Source organism: Trichechus manatus, unplaced genomic scaffold (assembly GCF_000243295.1).
Source record: "Trichechus manatus latirostris isolate Lorelei unplaced genomic scaffold, TriManLat1.0 scaffold00094, whole genome shotgun sequence".
In the NCBI taxonomy this organism is placed as follows: Eukaryota; Metazoa; Chordata; class Mammalia; order Sirenia; family Trichechidae; genus Trichechus; species Trichechus manatus.
Window position 1 is genome coordinate 7,956,921 of NW_004444030.1, and position 20,579 is coordinate 7,977,499.

The 20,579-nt window shown below is 39.2% G+C and overlaps 1 protein-coding gene across 3 annotated transcripts; it reads left to right on the forward strand.

Annotated features, from left to right (window-relative positions):
- Positions 1–37: 37 nt before the first annotated feature.
- SDHD (succinate dehydrogenase complex subunit D) lies at positions 38–8,579 on the forward strand. 3 transcript variants are annotated; one of them, XM_004382508.2, is made up of 4 exons: positions 38–135; positions 3,535–3,642; positions 5,230–5,374; positions 7,554–8,571. In XM_004382508.2, the coding sequence occupies exons 1-4, from the start codon at positions 84–86 to the stop codon at positions 7,717–7,719; spliced, it is 471 nt and encodes a 156-aa protein (XP_004382565.1). In that variant the 5' UTR covers positions 38–83; the 3' UTR covers positions 7,720–8,571. The 3 variants fall into 3 exon arrangements, with proteins under 3 accessions (XP_004382565.1, XP_023592752.1, XP_004382567.1); XM_023736984.1 differs by lacking the exon at positions 7,554–8,571 and adding an exon at positions 6,893–7,161; XM_004382510.2 differs by lacking the exon at positions 5,230–5,374 and having other exon boundaries at positions 7,554–8,579.
- Positions 8,580–20,579: the final 12,000 nt, after the last annotated feature.

Here is a 20,579-nt window from a genome sequence, read left to right on the forward strand (position 1 = left end):
TTTTTCCGGTTTTCTTTGCGTGTTGACTGTAGTTGCGTAACTGCTTCCGGGTTACTGGGTGACCTTGAGCCCTAAGGACCGGGATGGCGGTGCTTTGGAGGCTGAGTGTTTTCTGCGGTTCCCAAGGAGCCCGAGGTGAGGCATGCTGGCAGCCAGAGGCGCTTAGTGAAGCTTACAGCGGGGTAAGGGATAAGGGTGAGGAATTGACTGCAGAGAGTGAGACCTCTGGAGGAGAAGAGAATTCCTCCTTTCCTTTGGCCGCTCTGGCACCTGCCGGAAACCACAGCAATGACCGTTGTCGTCCAAGGGCCCAGATAGTCATCTGACCGTGTATTTCACCTGCTTTGGGCTGACGTGGTGAGCACATCTGAAAAAGAGCTTCTTTTGGGAGTCACAGTCCTGCAGAGGCTATTCCGGTTAGGCGTTCTCTTTTTCCTCCATGCGCTGCCCTTAGAATGCTACTACCCCGAATCGGAAAGGAGGGTTAAGGTGGGGATCCCAGTGCCTGGTCTTGCCCATTTCGCCTGTGGTTGGTGTGTGTGAGTGTAGGGGTGGGGAGATCAGTTCGATAATTATTTAGCTGGACATTTGTGGTATACCAGCCACTGTTGTAAGATTGGGATACATATGTGAATAAAACATACTTACTGCTCTCAAAGAGCTATCGTTATTATAGGGAAAACACACCTGATTATATCATCTTAATATAAGGTAAAAACTGTTGTGCTAGGCGTTAGAGTCCAGAGAAATAGTGTTGATTTTGTTCTGTGTTTTGGAAGGAGTCTCTGCGTCGCCCTTGGTTACTAACCAAAAGCCCCAGAGACGCCGTAGAAGAATGGCTTGGCGATCTACTTCTGAAAGGTTACAGCCATTGAAATCCTATGGAGCACAGTTCTACATGGGGTTGCCATGAGTCAGAATCGACTGGAGGACAACTGTTTTGTTTGATTTTTTTTTTTGAGGGGGGGAAGGATTACCCTGCCTTGGTTCTGGAAGGAGATGTGCCTGATCTGAGTGTTGAGGATAAGAAAGCATCAGGGAACAAAGGCATTATGGTTAGAGCTACTGTGATCAGCAAAAGCAATGATAACCGGTTGCTGACAAGTCAGTACCAACTCATGGTAACCCTAGATGTGTCAGAGTAGAACTGTGCTCTATAGGGTTTTCAATGGCTGACTTTTCAGGAGTAGATTGGCAGGACTTTCTTTTGAGGTGCCTTTGGATGAACTTGAATCTCCAACCTTTTGGTTAGCACCTGAGCACCTTACCCGTTTACACCATCCAGGGATTCCAAAGCAACGGTGAAGGTGTAGAAATAGCATGGCATGAGAGAAAAACAAAACAAATTGGATATATTAGAGTCTCAAGATTAAGGTGAGGAATGGTAGATGAACCTGGAAAGATGAGTTAGAACCACATCACAGAGAACTTACAAGTCTTGATAAGGAGTGTGCAGTGGTTTGTGAAGGGGAGCCATTGAAAATTTTGACATACATTTGCAGTTTAGATGGATTACTTTGGTAGCAATATGGTAGATGGTGGTGATGGAAGATGGGTGAAGCGAAGACTGACATCAGGGGGACAAGTTAGGACATTATTGTAATAGTCCAGGCAAGGATGGTGAGGTACTAAACTTGAAAAGTAGTATGAAGAGGAGAAGATGGTCTCAAGAAATGTTAAAGAGATATGTCAATAGGACTTAGTGATTGATTGAATTTAAGGGGAAAGTCCTACATGACTTCTAGATTTCTAGACTAGATGAAAGAGTGCCTGGGAATGTATTATGCAAAGTAGGAAACATACAAATGGAGAACAAGTCTTGGATGAGAAAGTGAGTTGAAGGATGATTTCAGTTTTAAGCATGGTGACTTTGAGAAGCATGTGATGTATCTCAGTGGAGAGGCCCAGCAGGCAGATGAACTTCTGAAACTCTGGAGAGATGTCAGAGCTGGAGATACAGATTTGGGTATCATCAAGTTATAGGCAGTAGGTAGAACCAGAAATGGCTTGGGGTGGGCATAGGGAGCAAGGAGAGCAATAGGCAGAGCTGGGAAAACCAACATTTAATAATGAATGCAGGAAGAGACTGATAAAGCATAATCAGAGAAGCAGGAGAACTAGAAGAAAGTTCTGTCAGAAAAAAAGGGAGGAGAGGCCACGTATGCCTGGCGAGGCCCAGTAAGATGAAGACAGAACAGTACCCGTTGAATATGACCACATGAAGATCATTGGTGACTCACCAAAGCAGCTTTGGTGGGGATAAAAACAAGTTTCCAGAGAGCTGAAAAATTAGATAGAGAAGTGAGGAAGTGGAGATGACTTGGACAGCACTTTCAACAAGTATGGCTAGAAAGAGAAAGAAGAGAGAGCAGGGCAGAGAGTGCATGGGCATTAGTTAGAGTACATGGGATCAAGGGAAGAATTCAGTGTATTACATGGGTTGAAAATGGCCAGTGGGAAAGAATGAGAGGTTGAAGACACAGGAGAGAGAATAATAAGAAATTACCTTTTATTGAGTGCTTATAACATTGTGGGAAGGGGCAGTGGTGGTTCAGTGGTAGAATTCTCACCTTCCATGTAGGAGACCTAGGTCCGATTCCAGTGCACCTCATGTGTAGCCACCACTTGTCTGTCATTGGTGGTTTGTGTGTTGTTATGGTGCTGAACAGGTTTCAGCGGAGCTTCAAGACTAGGATGGACTAGGAAGAAAGGCTGGAGATCTACTTTCAAAAATCAGCCAATGAAAACCCTATGGATTACAACAGCTGATCATGAGGATGACGCAGGAGCAGGCAGCATTTCCTTCCATTGTGCATAGGGCTCCCATGAGTCAGGAGTCAACTCATTGGCAGCTAACAACAATATAACATTCTGGGTACTATACTGAGCACCTGGCATACATTATTTTATTTTCAGCATAGTGTTGTGAAGTAATGCTATTATTTCCATTTTACAAATGAGGAATTTGAAGGTTAGAGAGCCTGTTTAACTCAGTTGCCCATCATCTCATAGCTAGTAAGTGATGGAGGTGGGTGAATTTAGGTTTATTTTTTTAACCAAGAGGCAGAGTCCAAAAGAGGACAGAAGGCATGGGATCAAGAGTACAATTGGAGAAATTGGTCTTGAAAAAGAGGAAGGTAATAAATGAACTTCCCAAACTAGATTGAATTCCTTGAGGGCAAGGACTTTATCTTTTGTCTGTCTTGCTTCAGGGTAGACCACAATCTTGTGTGTAGTAAATGTTTGTTGGATGAATAGACGAATACTGTAAATGGAAAGAGAAAGGAGCTACCATTTGTTTTAAAAACTAATAACAGTGAGGCCCTTTTATATAAGTGATTCATTGATTCTCCCATCTATCAACAGATACTTAACCTTGCCTTACGGCAACCTGGTGAAATAGATGTCCTCATTTTACAGATGAGTTGTTATCCCTTACTTGGAGTTAAGTGATTTGTCTATGGTACTTAGAAAGTCTGTTAACCTTGGTAAAAGTAGAGGTGTTTATGACCCGCCTGATTTTTCTTTCCTCAGCTCTGTTCCTCCGAACTCCAGTGATCAGACCTGCCCATGTCTCAGCATTTCTCCAGGATCGGTCTACCCCAGGAGTGCAGCACATTCTTCTGTCCCCCAGCCACCATTGTATGTGCTCTTCATCACCATGGCTTTCTGGGCCATGGCCATCCTCTCTGGGCTAATTATCATGCCTGTGGCAGGACTTGCGGTCTCTGTGGGAGACTCTCGTGTCTAACTCTGTCAAATGAAGATCTAGCCTACAGCTTTGGGCAGACAATGCCAGCATAGTTGATTGATACCATTTACACTCGTAAAGAACCTTTTCGACTAAAGCCAAAACGTGAAATTTTTTTTTTTTTAAAAGAAAATAGCTCTGTAGCAAGAGTCTTCAGTATAGTTTAATCACTCTTATTTATTTAGCTACTGGAGAGGAGCCAGATATGGATAATTTACAGTAGTAGGCAATTTAAAAAGTCGTGTCTTGTGGAAATGCATTGTGCATTCCACAGCAGTTGACCTGCTTTTTTTTTTTTTTTAGGTTGCTATTAAAATCATACGGCATTTCCTAAATGAATTAGATGTTATTAAAATTAGCCTTAGAACTGTAGGTAAATCTGGAGGTGAATAATTGAATTGACTGTATTTCCATTTTTAAAGCCTGCAAAGGTCAGTATTTTATAGAGATACAGATTTTTCTTGATTCTCAAGTCAACCACTTATATACAGTTGTATCTGAGTTATGAGAGGTTAGGCAAATATAGTGCTTTTTCAGCTTTTAAGAATCTTTTTACTTCTTTCAGTTAGATTTAGCAGAGTGGTTTTAACTTGGGGGATTCATAGGGCTGCAGGAAATCACCTGAAGTTATATATGTAGTTTTTTCTATATGTGTATTTTTCTGGGAAGAAGCTCCATCCGTTTTATTAGATTCCCAAAGGGACCTGTAATCAAAACCAGGTACCCATTGCCATTGAGTTGATTCTGACTGATAGCGACCCCACAGGACAGAGTAGAACTATTCCCTAGGGTTTCCAAGGAGTGGCTGGTGGATTCAGACTGCCAACCTTTTGCACAACCACTGCACTGCCAGGGCTCCAGTCAAAACCAGATAGAGCTTCTCAAAGAAAGGATTAAAGCCCACATGATTTTCACTAGTTTAAAAGAAATTTTCATGTTCCATATCTGGTTGGAGCTATTTGTAAGCAATGAGACAGAAGGACTGTGATCTTAAAAATTCAGTCAGGACTTTGCTTCTTCCTGAGCTGATCAGTTTAATTCTGTTTTGAGAAGATTGTTAGTATTCATTACTTCCAAATATTAGAAGGCGTAAATAGACAAGTAGTATTTTAAAGGAACTCCTCCGGCATCATTCACTTCTGTTCACAAGGTGTTTGTCCACTGCCCTAAAGTCCACGATTGGCGTAACTTTACAAAGATATCTCGTTTATCCTCCATGCCTGTAAGCAAAGTGGATCTGTCTTCTAATTCAGAAATGTAGGCATTGAGACACCCTTGTGCTAAAAGACTTCAAAGAAGGGAGATAGCATTTCTCTGAATTACCTGTTTTTTTATCTTACCTTCTTTAGGCTTAGAGTTAAATCTTACATGCATACTGTTTGCTATTCTGTCAGTTTGGGTTATTTTGTGACAAATGTTGAACATAGGAGGTGTGTATTTCCCCCCCTCATCTCTTGTGAATTTGGTCCATTTTGTAGCTGCTTCCAAGGCTGCATCTCTCCACTGGACTGGTGAGAGGGTTGTCAGTGTTTTGCTCCTGGGCCTGCTCCCAGCTGCTTATTTGAATCCTTGCTCCGCGATGGACTACTCCCTGGCTGCAGCCCTCACTCTCCACAGTCACTGGCAAGTACAGCAGTCCCTTCAGTATTTTGTTCTCTGCTCAGTTTGTTTGTTGTGAGCATGTCTCATATATTGCATATGGGGGAGAAGTTAATTGAGATACTCAAGACCTGCAGAAGACTTTAAAACATACGTGAAAAACTTATATCACCAGATTTACATATCCACCTGCCTATTCAGTGTCTTCATTTGCATATCTGATAGATATTTTGAATATAGCATGTTATAAAACTGAGCCCCCAAGCACCTCCAGACCTGTTCCTCCTGCACTCTTGCTCATCTCAGCGGCATTTCCAGCCTAAGGTAAACCAGCATCTCACCTGGCTGCTTAAATTGCCTCCTAACTAGTTTTTTTTTATTTTTGTTATTGCCTCTCCTCCCTGACCCACACTGTCCTTTGCCACACGGGAGCTAGAGTGACCCGTTTAAAAACTAAAGTTTAATTTCTCCAAAGAAGATAACCCAAATGGCTAATAAGCACGTGAAAAGATGCTCAGTGTCATTTTTCATTAGGGAAATGCAAATAAAAACCACACAAGATACCACTTCATACCCACTACAAAACCAAAAACCAAACTAGTTGCCATCCAGTTGATTCTGACTCATGGTAATCCCATGTGTTTCAGAGAAGAACTCTACTCTGTAAGGTTTTCAATGGCTGTAATCTTTTAGAACCCACTAGGATGGCTCTGATAAAAAAGATAGATAATAACAAAGGTTGGGAGAATTTGGAACCCTCATACATTGCTGATGCTAATGTACAATATTATAGCTGCTTTGGAAAACTGGCAGTTCCTCAAAAAGTTAAATATAGAGTTACCATATTACCTAGTAATTCACACACACACACACACACACACACACACACACGTACTCATATATATATGCCTCAAAGAGAATTGAAAACATACGTCCACACTTGTACATGAATATTCATAGCAGTATTACTCATACTAGCCTAAAAGTGGAAACAGCCGAAATGTTCTTCAACTGATGAATGGATAAAACAAAATGTGGTATATTCCTATAATGGAATGTTACTTGGCTATAAAAAAGAGTAAAGTACCAATATATGGTACAACATGGAAGAACCTTGAAAACGGTATGCTAAATGAAAGAAACCAGTCACAAAAGTCCGCCAATTGTATGATTCCATTTATATGAAATGTACACAGTAGGCCAGTTCATAGAGACAGAAGGTAGATTAGCGGTTGCCAGGGACTGAAGGGAGGAGGGAATTAGGAGTAACTACTAATGAGTACAGACTTTCCTTTTGGGTTAATGAAAAAGTCCTGGAATTAGATAATGGCAGTGGTTACACAACTCTGTAAATATACTAAAAACCACCGAATTATATACTTTAAAAGGGTGAGTTTTATGGTTTGTGAATTTTATAGCTGTTATGAAAAAAAAAAGTAAAATTAGGTCACTCCTTATTTAGGTCACTTCTCTGCTTAAAACACATCAGTGGTTTCCCATTATAATTCAAATAAAACTCAAACTCCTTATCATCACCTTCAGGGCCCTACATGATCTGCCCTGCCTTCCTCTCATCTCCACCTCACTCCTGTGCTCCAGCCACACTAGCCTTTTTACTATTCCTCAGAGATGATAAGGTCATTGTCTCTTTTGTTTGGTATGTTTTTCTAATTCAGGTCATCCTGTCTAAAATGTTGCTTCATAGCATATACATACTTACTTTTCTTTCCCCTTGTCAGAGTGTATTTTCCCTAAGGTCAGGGATGTTGTCTTGTTTACTGTATTCCCACCATTTATAACAGGTTCTGGCACATAATACGTGCTCAGTAAATACTCTCTGAATTAATGACAAACTCCATAGAGTATTTGTTTTTGTTAAAAAAAAAAAAAAAGATTTTCTAAGTAGATGACATTACTGTCTCTGATACAAATGACCCTGAAAAATCCTAAGACTAGTAAGATGCATTTACTATTAGGAAACTCTTGGTTCATTTATGTTGATTTCTGATTCTTATTACTGTGAGTTGCTTTCGTTTAGCATTACAAAAAAGGATAGAAATAATTCCACCTATGAAAATAGCTATACAGAATCTCCTGAAGTAGCAAACAGTTATTGGAGTGGCAGATAGAGACATTGCATTTTGAATGTGAGTGACTTTTTTTGTAGCTAAGTTAAATTCACTTGTGTGTTTTTTTTGTTTAGGGGTATTGGACAGGTTGTTACTGACTATGTCCATGGGGAGACATCACAGAAAACTGCCAAGGCAGGCCTCTTGGCACTCTCGGCTTTAACATTTGCTGGTCTTTGTTATTTCAACTATCATGATGTGGGCATCTGCAAAGCTGTTGCCATGCTGTGGAAGCTCTGAGTTTTTTGACCTGATGCCTTAAAAAATGATTGTACACCTCTTTGCCTCTGCTTTTTCATGCTGTTCAGCTGACATAAGAAATAACAGATACGTCCACTGGTGAGACAACAGTCTTCTCTTAGTCACATGGTTACTTTCAGAATCTAATCTTTTAGGAAAAGGTTTGAGAGGAATTATATTCATAAAAGAGTGAGACTGAGTTCTGTATTCTTGTGAGATACTGGGATTGTCTCCTGACTTCTCTCAAGACTCACAGTATAACTAAACATTATACACAAGCTTTTGCTTTTTAACTTGCCTGTCTGTTAATGGGAATTCAGTTTATTACTGTCAGCACATTATGATCAAACCTCTTCCATATTTGTTCTGGGAATGATGGACAGTGGGAAAGATTGTTAACTCATAAATAAAGATATTGCAGAAAATTATACTGTGTTTAATTTTTGGAAACTTTCCTCTGTGCAGTTGATGCCAGCTACTGGTGATTACATGTCCAAGGGAAACATTTAACCTTTGAAAGTGCTGATATCTCACATTACTAATTTCTAAATCCTAGGAGGAAGAGTTTAGGGAATTTTTGAATATAGAGAAGTTCCATTTAGAGAAGAGGTCCCCTTGTAGATGTATTAAAATACTGCAGATTCTAAACTGAGACTTGTCCTTCAAATGTCCTTAAATAATCTGCCTACAAATATAAAACTATGATGTAACAAACGATTATTTTCTTACTTTGGGCATTTCTAATGTAAAAATGTATTCTATGAAAATAACAAAAAATTGTAAAATAAAATGCTGTATAATAGAAGTGTATTCTAGTCTTTTATGTATCAACTGTCCCTAGTTTTGTCCCTGGGTGGCACAAACAGTTTGCCCTTGACTGCTAGCTGGAAAGGTGGGTGGCTTGAACTCACCCAGTGGCACCATGGAAGAAAGGCCTGGCGATCTGCTTCTGTAAAGTTTTCAGCCAAGGAAACCCTATGTAACGATACATGAGATCGCCATGAGTAGGAATTATCCCAATGGCAATTGGTTTGGTTTTGATTTTGGTCTCTATAGTTTTGTTCATTAGAACTGAATGTCTATCCACAGCACTTTGGGTAACACTAAAACAGTTAGAACTAAGTGTTTAAATTTCCTTCTGGGGCTTAAAACAGTTGAGACAGACACAGAATACTGTAATATAGAATAGGCTTATGTGTAATAGGCAGAAATATATTGAGTATAGATGTTGGTGTGAGTAGAGTATTAAGATAAGTAGGGGCCTCTGGAGGCGCAAATGGTTGAGCACTTGATGACTATCTGAAAGGTTGGCAGTTCAAATCCACCTAGTGGTACCTCAGAGGATAGGCCTGGTGATCTGCTTCTGAAAGGTCATAGCCTTGAAAACCCTGTGGTGCAGTTCTTCCCTGCACACGTGGGGTCACCATGAGTCTGAATTGACTCAATGGCAACTAACAACAACAATAGAAATTAGAGCTAGGTCCAGGTTATGGTGGTCTGTCAGTGCCAGCTTTTGGAATTCAAATTATATTCTGTGTGCATCTAGTCTAGTCTATGAGTTTAGTGTAAGGCATGATGGTTTCTCCTAGTGATATAGAGTAACTGTTTGGGAGGGGAAGCTGGACCTTGGCACAGGAACCAACTGGCAGCTAAGACAATTACTGAAGGATAGCTGGCTAGAAGGGCACAAAGGGTAAGTTGATCCATGAATATCTGTGCACTAGGAGGTTAAAGATAAGCTCCTCTTAAGCTTATGGAGCCTTTGTGGCACAGTGGTTAAGAGCTTGGCTGCTGACCAAAAGGTCAGTAGTTTGAATCCACCAGCTGCTCTTTGGAAGCGCTGCAGAGCAGTTCTACTCTGTCCTACAGGGTCGCTATGAGTCGGAATTGATGGCAACGTGTTTGATTTATGGTGTTTATGGTCTTATAGGAGGTTCAGATGTGGGTGAAGAGTTTGGGAAGCCATGATTAATTCTGATTTGGGGATGGATTAAAGAAAGTTTCAAAAGCGAGTAATGCCTGAATAGCAGTGGCATACCAAGAGGTGAGGGGACCAGTCTGCCCGGGTGGAGACGATTATTTTATTACTGGCATTGTTTAGAATTGCTAGTGCACAGTGATGATAAAAAGCAGACTGACCTTTGGTCAGTTTTATTATTGTTTTTAAATTCTCCATAGACAGTACTCCCCCTTAGTATCGTTCCCACCCTCCTCCACCCCTGTACACCACTACTGTATAATGCAGTGATGAAATGGTATTTTCCATATTGTCAAAGTGGAGTGGGCAGTGACTCTGGATAATATGGGAATCCTGTGTCTATCAATGATACTATCAGATCCTAGCTTGTGTCTGGAAGGGTGTCTACTGCTAATGAGCAGCATTAGCTAGTGAATTAGAGTGGAGGCTGGTTGGGTACTGCCTGCCCTAGGTCTCCGAGTGGTTTAATAATTAGGATGGAGCTAGCTGCCATTTCAGGAAATTAGTGGGTTGATATGAGGTACTGGAGCAGCAGGGAAAATGAGGCAGGGGCCAACAGCAATAGATTCTGAGACTGTGCAGGACATGACATTAGGAAGGATGTAAGTCCCTGGGTGGAGCAATTGGTTTGTGCTCGACTACTAACTGAAAGGTTGCTGGTTCAAACCCACCTGTAAAGATTACAGCCAAGAAAATCCTATGGGGCAGTTCTCGTCTATAACACAAGGGATCTCCACAAGTAATTGACTCTATGGCAAGGGTTTAGGAAAGACATTTACATTTAGGAATATTGATAAGCTAGAAGTAGAAGGAGTTCCAAGAGGATAGAGTTAGAAGTAGGAGACTGAACTTGGACAGTGGCAGTGAAATATAGGAGTCAACTTCAAAAGGTATTGTAGAAGTTACCAACATTCAATAAATATCAAGTACCTCATGTAATTGACACTGTGCCTGGTGCTGTGAATAAAGAGGTAAGTTTTCTCTGGCCTTAAGTTCATAGTCTAACTAGGGTAACAGATAAATGATTGTAATACAACGTGGTAAGTGCTGTAATAGTTAAGTGCATAGTACACAGTGATGTAAGAAAAGGTGAGGTAAGAATTTGCCTGCATGTTTCCTGGAAGAGAAGATTCTTGACCCAGGTTCTGAAAGATAAGTAGTTAACAGGTGGCCAAGGAAGCTGGGGTGAGGTGTGGGGATGACGAGAAGATGGTATATCAAGCAGAAGAGTGCATGTAGTTTGGTATGACTGCAGGATAGAGAGGGATGATTATAGAGGACCTTATATGCCATGGTAAGTAATTGACACTTTACCTCAATGGTGATGAGGAGACATTGTTAATTATGCAAATGACATGGTCAGATTTTTATTTTACGTAGGTTATGCAGGCAGCTGTGTAAAGTATGGATGTGAGGAAAAACGTGGAAACAGATTTTAGTGGTCCAGAAAAGAAATGCTAAATTCTAAAGGCAGTGGTGGTTGGAATGAAGGAGAACAAATTCAAGAGATACTTAAAACTTAGAAACAATAGAAGTTATACTGGGGTATGAAAGATTAAGAGAGGGAGTAGTCTAGGCTCAATTTTTTGTATTGTGACCAGGTAATTGGAAGGTGGTGTCATGAATTAGAGTAGTGAGAATTTCTGAAGGAAAATTAGATGGTGGTAGTGGGGGGGAATATGGAAGACTAAATTAAAAAAAAAAATGCTTTGCTATGAAACATCTAAGCATGTTACATAAATAACAACAAAAATACACTTTAAGATGTATGTCTGAGCTTGCAAAAAGAAATCCTCTGAAGCCAGAACAAAGTGAAGGTGTATTTAGGGAGGCAAGCAAATGCTGAGGGCAGCAGTTGCTCTGGGAGCATCTACTAATGCCAAGTGGCCTAGATTTATAGTTTTAAGAAGAGGCTACACAGAGGACAGGAGCAAATATTAGGGAGTTATATAGCAGGCTCCCTAAAACCAAGAGCCACAAAGAGTTTTACCCTCAGAGAAAGGATGGATTAGAAAAAATAATTTTACATGAAAAAGCAGAGAGCAAAGAAATAAGTCATTTTGTCTTGGTTCTGATTGGAGGAAAAAAAGTCCCTCCTGAGAACACGTGGCCAAGCGGCAGCCCTCATGCCACTTTGGGGCCGGAGTTTGTACTATTTGCGTGGCCTGACAAAACCACATATTGCGAATCTGCAATTTACCCGGGTTGGTAGTGCCCCAGATGCCTGATCCTTGATGTGGGGATTTCTTCACATTTTTTCTCTTGGTTTATAATAAATAAAATGAGTACGATTTTGGCCCTTTTATATAAAATATTTTGACTAATATTTTTGTAAAGTTTGAACCAATTGTCCCTGTCACTTGGGTTATTATTATTAGCAGCATAAGTATTATAGGTCTGAAGGTAGTTCAGGAGACACCAAGCAGTATGAAACAGTTTTGACAAAACCCATGTCTTTCCCCTTACTCATCACCCAGCCCCTAACGAGGGCAGAGTGTTGTATTTTAACCACTCTTTCTTAATACAGAAATCAGATTGCGCAATGCCTTTGTAATACTAATGCTAGTAAAGGCTCTTTGTATCACAGTAGCCTAAGAATATCTTTTAATTTTAAAAATATTAACTTAGTATGAGTTTTAACCTTAATAACTGAAATTTTCTTTGGGTGTTGGATTTTTTTCAGTAAGACATTAATTTCTGTTTTCAATTTTTGATTGAGTTGTCTGAGGAAGTTAGGAAACCCCTTTGTACAGTATGCTGAAATCATGAGCAATCTCGAAAGCTCATCCATAGACAGTATGGATATTAACTCTTTAACTTTTAGCAAGTTGACATGCTCTTAATAGGGCTATCGGTTCAGCTATCTGAGCTGTTGGTTACAAAATGTTCCAAAATCAGATATTTTAATTATAATCTAATCTATTTCTTCCAGAAGAATTTTTTCCTCAGAATTTATTTCATAGTCACAAAACAGAAAAATGTTGTCAGACTAACAAGCAGGATAGGAGCAAATTGTGTTAAAGCAGCAGGATTTCCTACAGAAATAGAGTCACTGGTATATATTAAGAATGTTCATTAATTAAGGTAACAAAAATAAATAAGTACCATTAGGCCCTTTGGAGGAGAATTTGAGCAAATCCATGATTCTGCTCCCCCTCCCGCCCCTGCACTTTTGAAAAATCATCTTTATTTAGGTACAATTTACGCTTATGATTCCCTATTAAATCTGGCAGAACAGTCTTTTTCCCAGTGTCCTTATCCCCTATAATGAGCACGTTGGTTTATTTTAAAATCATTTTTCACAAATAGCCAAACTTGCTTCAGGTTGGAATGTCCCTTATAATGAGCACATTGGTTTTTTTAAATCAGTTTTCACAAGTAGCCAAACTTGCTTAAGGTTGGAAAGTCCCTTATAAGGAGCACATTGGTTTTTTAAATCAGTTTTCACAAATAGCCAAACTTGCTTAAGGTTGGAATGTCTACCTTCCAAACCAATGAGGTTAGGAGAAAGAGTAAAGCGTAGAAGGAGGAAAAAGAAGAAAGGTGTGGTAAATAACCCAAAATAAGATGGTAGAAATTAAATCCAGATATAGCAGTAATCACTAGGAGGGTGAATGGGTTAAACTTGCTGGTTAAAATATAAAGATTCTCAGATGAGATAAAACAAAATCTGGCTATATCCTTTATAAGAGATTTACCCAAAGTATAAGTACGTAGAAAGGATGAAAGCAAAAGGATAGAAAAAGATATACTCTTCCAATACAAACCAAAAGAAAGCTGACGTATTTATATTTATATCATTCAAAATAGACTTTAAAGCAGAAAACTTTATTAAAGACAGAGGGTCATTACATAATGATAAAATAAAGAGTTCACCAATATATTATAACAATTCTGAACCTATATGTGCCCAATGACCATAACCTTAAAATGTATAAAATAAAAATTGACAGAATTACAAGAGAAATTGTGGGAAATTTCAACTGTCTTCAGAGACTGATAGATCAGTTATACAAAAGTTAATAATGGCATGATGAATGGATGTGGGGAATCGGGTGGAAAGGATGAGTGTGCTGTCACAGTAAGGGGAGAGCAGCATAACTATGTATAAATTTTTGTATGGGAGACTAACTTGAAATGTAAACTTCATTTAAACTACAACAATAAAAAAAAGTTAATAATGGCATGAATATTTATACAATAAAATTAACAACTTGATTGACTAGAAATATATAGAACTTTGAATCTAGCCATTTCATGAATACACATTTGGAGCTTTCATCCTCACTCTCCAGAAAGTGTACACTTATTCAGTTAACATCTGAGCATTGGGGACATGGAGGCAAATATGTTGGTACTGTGTGAAGTTTTAAATGCTGATGTCATGGAGGAAAAAAAATAATGTATAACCACAACTTAGAGAATGGAGCCAACAGGCAAAGAGAAGTCTTCTGAAAAGGTTACTACCCATTGCTGTTGAATCAGACTCATAGTGACCCTACAGGACAGAGTAGAACTGTCCCCATAGGATTTCCAAGGCTGTAGATCTTTGTAGAAGCAGACTGCCTCATCTTTCTCCTGCAGATTGGCTGGTAGGTTTGAACCTGCAACCTTTTGGTTAGCAGCCAAGCGCTCAACCACTGTACCACCAGGGCTGCCTCCAAAAGGTTAGTTACATGAAAATCCCTTTTGTTCTGCTAAACATGTAATGGCTTGGGAAATACAGAGGTTGACCTACATCCATGTTTGGGGGCAAAGACTGAAGAGAACCGAATTGCTCTGCAAAGCAGAATAAGTAGAATTTGAAGTTCCTGGGACTAATCAAGGAAGAGGCTGGAAAAAAGTAGAAATCAGAGGAGTAGATGAGAAAAGAGGTAGCAAGATGAGCAAAGCTCGGATCTGGGGGAATATGGGGAATTAGCAGCCAGTGAAAAGTATTTCTGATTGTGGAGTGACCAAAAGATGAATAAGGGTGTCCATGTGCAGTCTGAAGACTTCTTTCTGTCTGCATTTTGACAATGTGAATCCCTCTTCTGTCCCTCAAATTTTCAGTAATATCTCCTCTGCCTCACAAAAGTGTGTATTTTGTTGTGTTGTGTTGTGGAATTGTGTGAGGGGTGAACTTCTACCAGGGTCAAAGCAACAAGAACAGAGTGTATGTTGAATGCCAAAGTGATCCACAAACCACACCAATTCACTGGGAGAAGGAGTTTGGAAACAGAGGGGCCATTAGAATGTAAACCTTACAGAAACTTGCAGAAACCTTTGGGGGCAGGGGCTTGGAATGTCTATGGAGCATGAATACTGGATCTCAAAGGTTGAGAAAGCTTCTGATGACATCTGGGTTACACTATACAAAATCCCTGTCCAGTGTTCTTTTACATTTGTCACATTCAGTCTCAGCCTCATGCACTGTTTTTCCACTACCTACAAGGTGCGGTTAGAAGTAGCTCTCAGACCTAGCCTACCTGAGCCTTGTCTTCTCTCCTACTGACCTAAAAGGCTCACCTACATCTCTTTTCACTCTTCTGGTCTAGAGAGCACAAGTAAGACGTTATTTTAGTGAAGTCCTACCCACTTTACAGGGTTACTGTAAAGATTTGAACAGATGTTAGAATACTTAAGACATTTAACAACGCTATATCAATATAAACTTTAATTACTGTGTTATTATTGTTATCTCTAATAATGATAATGATTGTAAATACTAAATGGTACCTGTAATTATATGCTAGGTGAGCTGCCACTTTTCTCATGTAATACTCATGACAGCTCCATGAGAGAGGAAGTGTTATTTTCATCCCCATTTTACAGATGATGACAAATGCCCAGAGCCAAGAATTAAACACAGATCTACCTAACTCCAAACCCTGACCTTTTAACCATTAGACATCATTTTCATGGACCCTGGTGACGTAGTGGTTAAGAGCTACGGCTGCTAACCAAAAGATCGGCAGTTCAAATCCACCAGACGCTCCTTGGAAACTCTATGGGGCAGTTCTACTCTGTCCTATACAGTCGCTATCAGTCGGAATCGACTTGATGGCAATGGGTTTTTTTTGGTTGTTGTTGGCTTACAGGTTAATAGTCACCTTAGAAAATAAATCAGTCAAAAATACAAACTATAGAAAAACAAGCATAGGTGGACAAATGGATTTTAAATATATGAAAATAGCAACATCTTTACTCATAATAAGAGAACTGCAAATTAAATTAAAACCATCATTAGATACCATTTCACTTGTGAGATTAGCAAAGATGAGAAAACTAGGTAACACAGTTGGTGAAGTTGTAATGAAGCAGGCAGAAAAGATGAAGCAGAAAACCAACTTGAGGAGAATGCCATTAGGAAAGAAGTGTTAGAGTAAGAGTTGCCTGACATTTTGCCTGTTCTGTTCAATATACATGTAAGTGTTCAATAGAAAAGAGAGTTCCTTCTCCCCAGGAGCTCATAGTCTGGTGGGGAAGACAGATAGGAAAGTAGAAATTTATAATACAGACTGTAAAAGGCTATGATATGAATAAATTCACAAGGTAAATCCGAGGAAGAAGAATGGGGAAAGGGATTTACGCAGAATTAATTTTTCCCACGCAGCATTTTTAAAGTTACAGTGTGGGAAAGGATTGATTAAAAGCAAACCTCCCAGGCCAACCCATTAAAAGATGGCCTAATAGTTGTAGTAAAGGTGAAGACAAGCCATAGAAAATTTGCTGCAATGAGCTGAAGTTAAGATGCTGTGTAAGAGAGAAAGCTAAGTAATGGTTCATGGTCACAGGTGCATAAGGGATAAGAAACTGAAGCAAAAGCATAATAGCACGCTTTGGCATCTCCTGTTCTCCTGCCTGGAATGACCTTCCCCACCTTCTCTGCCAACTCTTCTTCATCCTCCTATTCATGTCTGTCATCCTCTAGAACTGCATGTGGGCGTCCTCCAGTCACTAGGCTCAGTGTCTTTTCGTCCTTTTGTTTTTTGCTTTTGCCTTTTGCCTCTTTTCTTATTTACTTAATTGACTAAAGAGTTTATAGTTTATTTTGGTTTAATTTGGTTAAATATTATTCGCAAGAAGTTAACCTAACTTTAACATTAAAATTGTTGCTATCTGAATTTTATTTTATTTGTATATTGACTTGTGAGTTGATGGCCCTTGATGGGAAAATGTTTTGCTACTGTCATATAATCTGAAACTTTTCTGACAAAAACGTGTGTGTGTGTTTTGTATTTTTCCTTTGGTTTTCCAGCCATGCTTCCCCGTAAAAAGCACACCAAACCAAACCAAAAAATTATGGTTAGAAGCCAAGGGAAAGACAGCAAATTCATAATACTCCTTCAATGGTAACAAAATAGAACAGTCTCTCCAAGCCTTGAGACTTGACTCTGAACTTCATACAATTTTCATTTATTCAGTCTCAGAAAACGCATGCTAATCATTGATTTTTTTCCCCTTTATCTGGAAACCTAAATAAGCATGTCTATAAATTGCGTTTCAGGGTCAGCATTGTGTCTGTGAAACAGCTCTCTGGGAGAACCTTAACAAGGATGTGAAAGTAAGAAGACTGTGTCTAAGTGAACCTCACGTGTTATTATAACCCTCTAATTTTATGTTCATATTTTATTTACCCTGCTGGATTGTGACACTTTTAAGGGCTGGGACTATGTCTCAGCTACCCTTGTATTCCCACTGCTGAATTCAGATGCTAGCTAGCACATGTTAAGTGTTCAGAAAACAGTTGTTGAATAAATGAAGGAATTGTGGCTTCTGTGCCCTCCATCTTCTTTATCCTGTGCGTGGAAGGAGGTGTTGTAAACAGAACTGATGCATTGTGCAGCTAGTGAATGAGCAACAGATGCTCAGCAACAATGTGACACTGTAAATAACTTTTTTTTGCGGGGGGGGGGGACAGAAGCAGTTACTTCTTATAAAAAGTGAGACATTAAAAAAAAAAAAGCTAGATATCATGGCCAAAGAATGCAGAAAAGTTTAAGGCTGTAGAGCTTAAGAGAAATGCTATGGCAAAGAAGAATATGAGTAAGAACAGAAATTGTAACCTATACCCATTAATATGGCACTTCTTTAGGTACTGTATTAAGTCTGTGTATCATCTTGAAAAACATTGCCAGCTATTTAGTCTTCTTGGCAACAGATATTTCTCCATCTATTTTAGGGTTCCTTTATTTCCCCTGGAGCCCTGGTGGTGCAGTGGTTAAGAGCTTGGCTGCTAACCAAAAGGTAGGCAGTTGGAATGCACCAGCCGCTCCTTGGAAACTCTACGGGGCAGTTCTATTCTGGCTCACAGGGTCACTATGAGTCAGAAGTGACTCGACAGCAACGGATTTGGTTTTTCAGTTTTATTCCCCCTAATAAGTTTTATCATTTTCTCTAAGTAGCTCTCTTATTACCTAAATTAAGTTTCTCAATTTAATGTTCTTTGTTACTATTATAAATGGGATTGTATTTGTTATTATGTTTTCTGACTCATATCACTCATATATTGAAGTGATTTTTTTTTGGTGAGTGTATGCGATATTTTGCAATCTTGTAGAATCAATTTATCTCTAAACCCGTTGCTGTGAGTCAATTCGGACTCATTGTGACCCTATAGAACAGAGTAGAACTGCCCATAGGGATTCCAAGGCTGTATGTAATCTTTAAGGAAGCAGACCATCACATCTTTCTTCTGTGGAGCGACTGGTGGGATTGAACTGCCGACCTTTTGGTTAGCAGCCGAGCACTTAACCTCTGTGCCACCAGGACTCTTAATTTAACTCTAGTAGATTTTTAATTTTTAAAAAGCTTATTTATTATAAAAATTTTCAAATGTACACAAAACAGTATAATGAACTTCCATGTATGCATCATCCAGCTTCAACAATTATCAACGTTTTGCTTATCTTATTTCTTATTTTTTGAGGGGGGTGTCATGGATTGAATTGTGTCCCCCAAAAATATCTGTCAACTTGGCTAGATCATGATTCCCAGTATTGTATAATTGTCTACCGTTTTATCATCTGATGTGATTTCCCTGTGTGTTGTAAATGCTATCACTATGATGTAATAAGATGGATTAGCGGCAATTATATTGATGAGGTCTACAAGATTAGGTAGTGTCTTAAGCTAATCTCTTTTGAGATATAAAAGAGAGAAGTGAGCAGAGAGACATAGGGACCTCATATCACCAAGAAAGCAGTGCCGGGAGCAGAGCGCGTCCTTTGGACCTGAGGTTCCTGCACTGAGATGCTCCCAGACCAAGGGAAGACTGATGCATCACAAGGAGCTTTCTCCAGAGCCGACAGAGAGAGAAAGGCTTCCCCTGGAGCTGATGCCTTGAATTTGGACTTGTAGCCTACTAGACTGTGAGAGAATAAATATCTCTTTGTTAAAAGCCATCTACTTGTAGTATTTCTGTTATAGCAGCACTAGATGACTAAGACAGGGGGAATGGGAGTGGTTTTGCGGGGAGGGGAAGCTGTGGGTGAGAAGCAAGAAAACTGCTTTTCTGGTGGATAGGAAGGGACATTGTTACAGTTTATCCAGATCTTCCCTGGCCCACCTGAATATTCTGAACAATGTGAAGCTTTTTAAAATACATATACCATGCAATTAAAATGAAAGGGAATCAGGTTCATACCTTAGGTGTTGTAAATAATGAAGAAAGTAGCACTTTCTTCTGTCCACCAGTTCTGCTGATTCTGGTCTGAATATTTTTCCTCTAAAAAGATGAGTGGGACTGATGGGCTGATATAGCATTAATGACGCCTCTTGAACCATGACTCAACCATTGTCAGTGGTCCAGTCAAGTTTGTGGCCATGGTATACCTAACCCCCAAACTGTGGTCTTCACAGTTTCTCTCCGTCAGACTGTTACAAAATTAAGGGCAGAATTAGGGGCTTATTTTGTCATTGGTTTATTTCTTCCTGTGAGTTAGAGGCTTGGGCATTTCAATAATTTTTTATTTAGCTTCTTTGCCTTAGTTTAGTTAAGAAACTATTTTTTCTGGCCAGCTCATGGACTAACCACTACAGTTATCTTTGATTCAGTGTACATTTTAACCCGAACATACTCAACAAAAACCAAAAACCACACCCGTTGCAGACTCATAGCGACCCTGTAGAACAGAACAGAGCTGCCCCATAGAGTTTCCAAGGAGCAGCTGGTGGATTCAAACTGCTGACCTTTTGGTTAGCAGCTGAGCTCTTAACCAATATGCCACCAGGGCTACAACATACTCAATATCTCACCTAAATATGCAATGTAGCCTCTATCTTTTTTCAAGGGGAAATGATCTTAACAATTTTCTATGGAAAATTCTCATTCACAGACTGAACCATATTTTTGTTTTCCCTCATTCCTATCCTCTAAGGTAAAAGAAATGCGAACAGAAATGTAAAAAAAAAAAAAAAACCTCTATGGAGACACTGCCCAGTTTTCTATTAGGTATAGAACCCAAGTTTCTGAGTTGGTGGATACATGGTGGGAGAGGTATGAAGCTTTAATTTCTAGGTTCCCTTTCTTCTGTTTCCTCACATCAGTTCATTCTTAAATTTTGGCCATCTAAAATGCTTTTAAAACTTTATTTTCTGTACTTTATATCTCTTACAATGTTATCTAAAAGCATTAATTGACATGACATGAATTTTGCTTTTTACGTATGTATCTTCCCTTGCTTCCATTGCTCTTACTGTGAAGATGGGTACATCAGTCTGCCACAGCTTATTCATAATCATAATTCTTTTTTTTAGGAAAGTTTCTTTTTTTAATAATTTATTTTATTTTTGTTGTTCATAATCATAATTACTTGTGTATATAGTGCCTTATGATCTGCAAAAATATTTAAATATTTAAAAAAATATTATTTATCTTATATTTAGCAAATATAAGGTA

Coding starts and splice junctions, on each gene's coding strand:
- SDHD (XM_004382508.2), top strand. CDS start 84: ATGGCGGTGCTTTGGAGGCTGAGTGTTTTCTGCGGTTCCCAAGGAGCC. Junction 3,643..5,229: donor TCTGTCCCCCAGCCACCATT/GTATGTGCTCTT, acceptor TCCATTTTGTAG/CTGCTTCCAAGGCTGCATCT. Junction 5,375..7,553: donor CTCACTCTCCACAGTCACTG/GCAAGTACAGCA, acceptor TTTTTTGTTTAG/GGGTATTGGACAGGTTGTTA.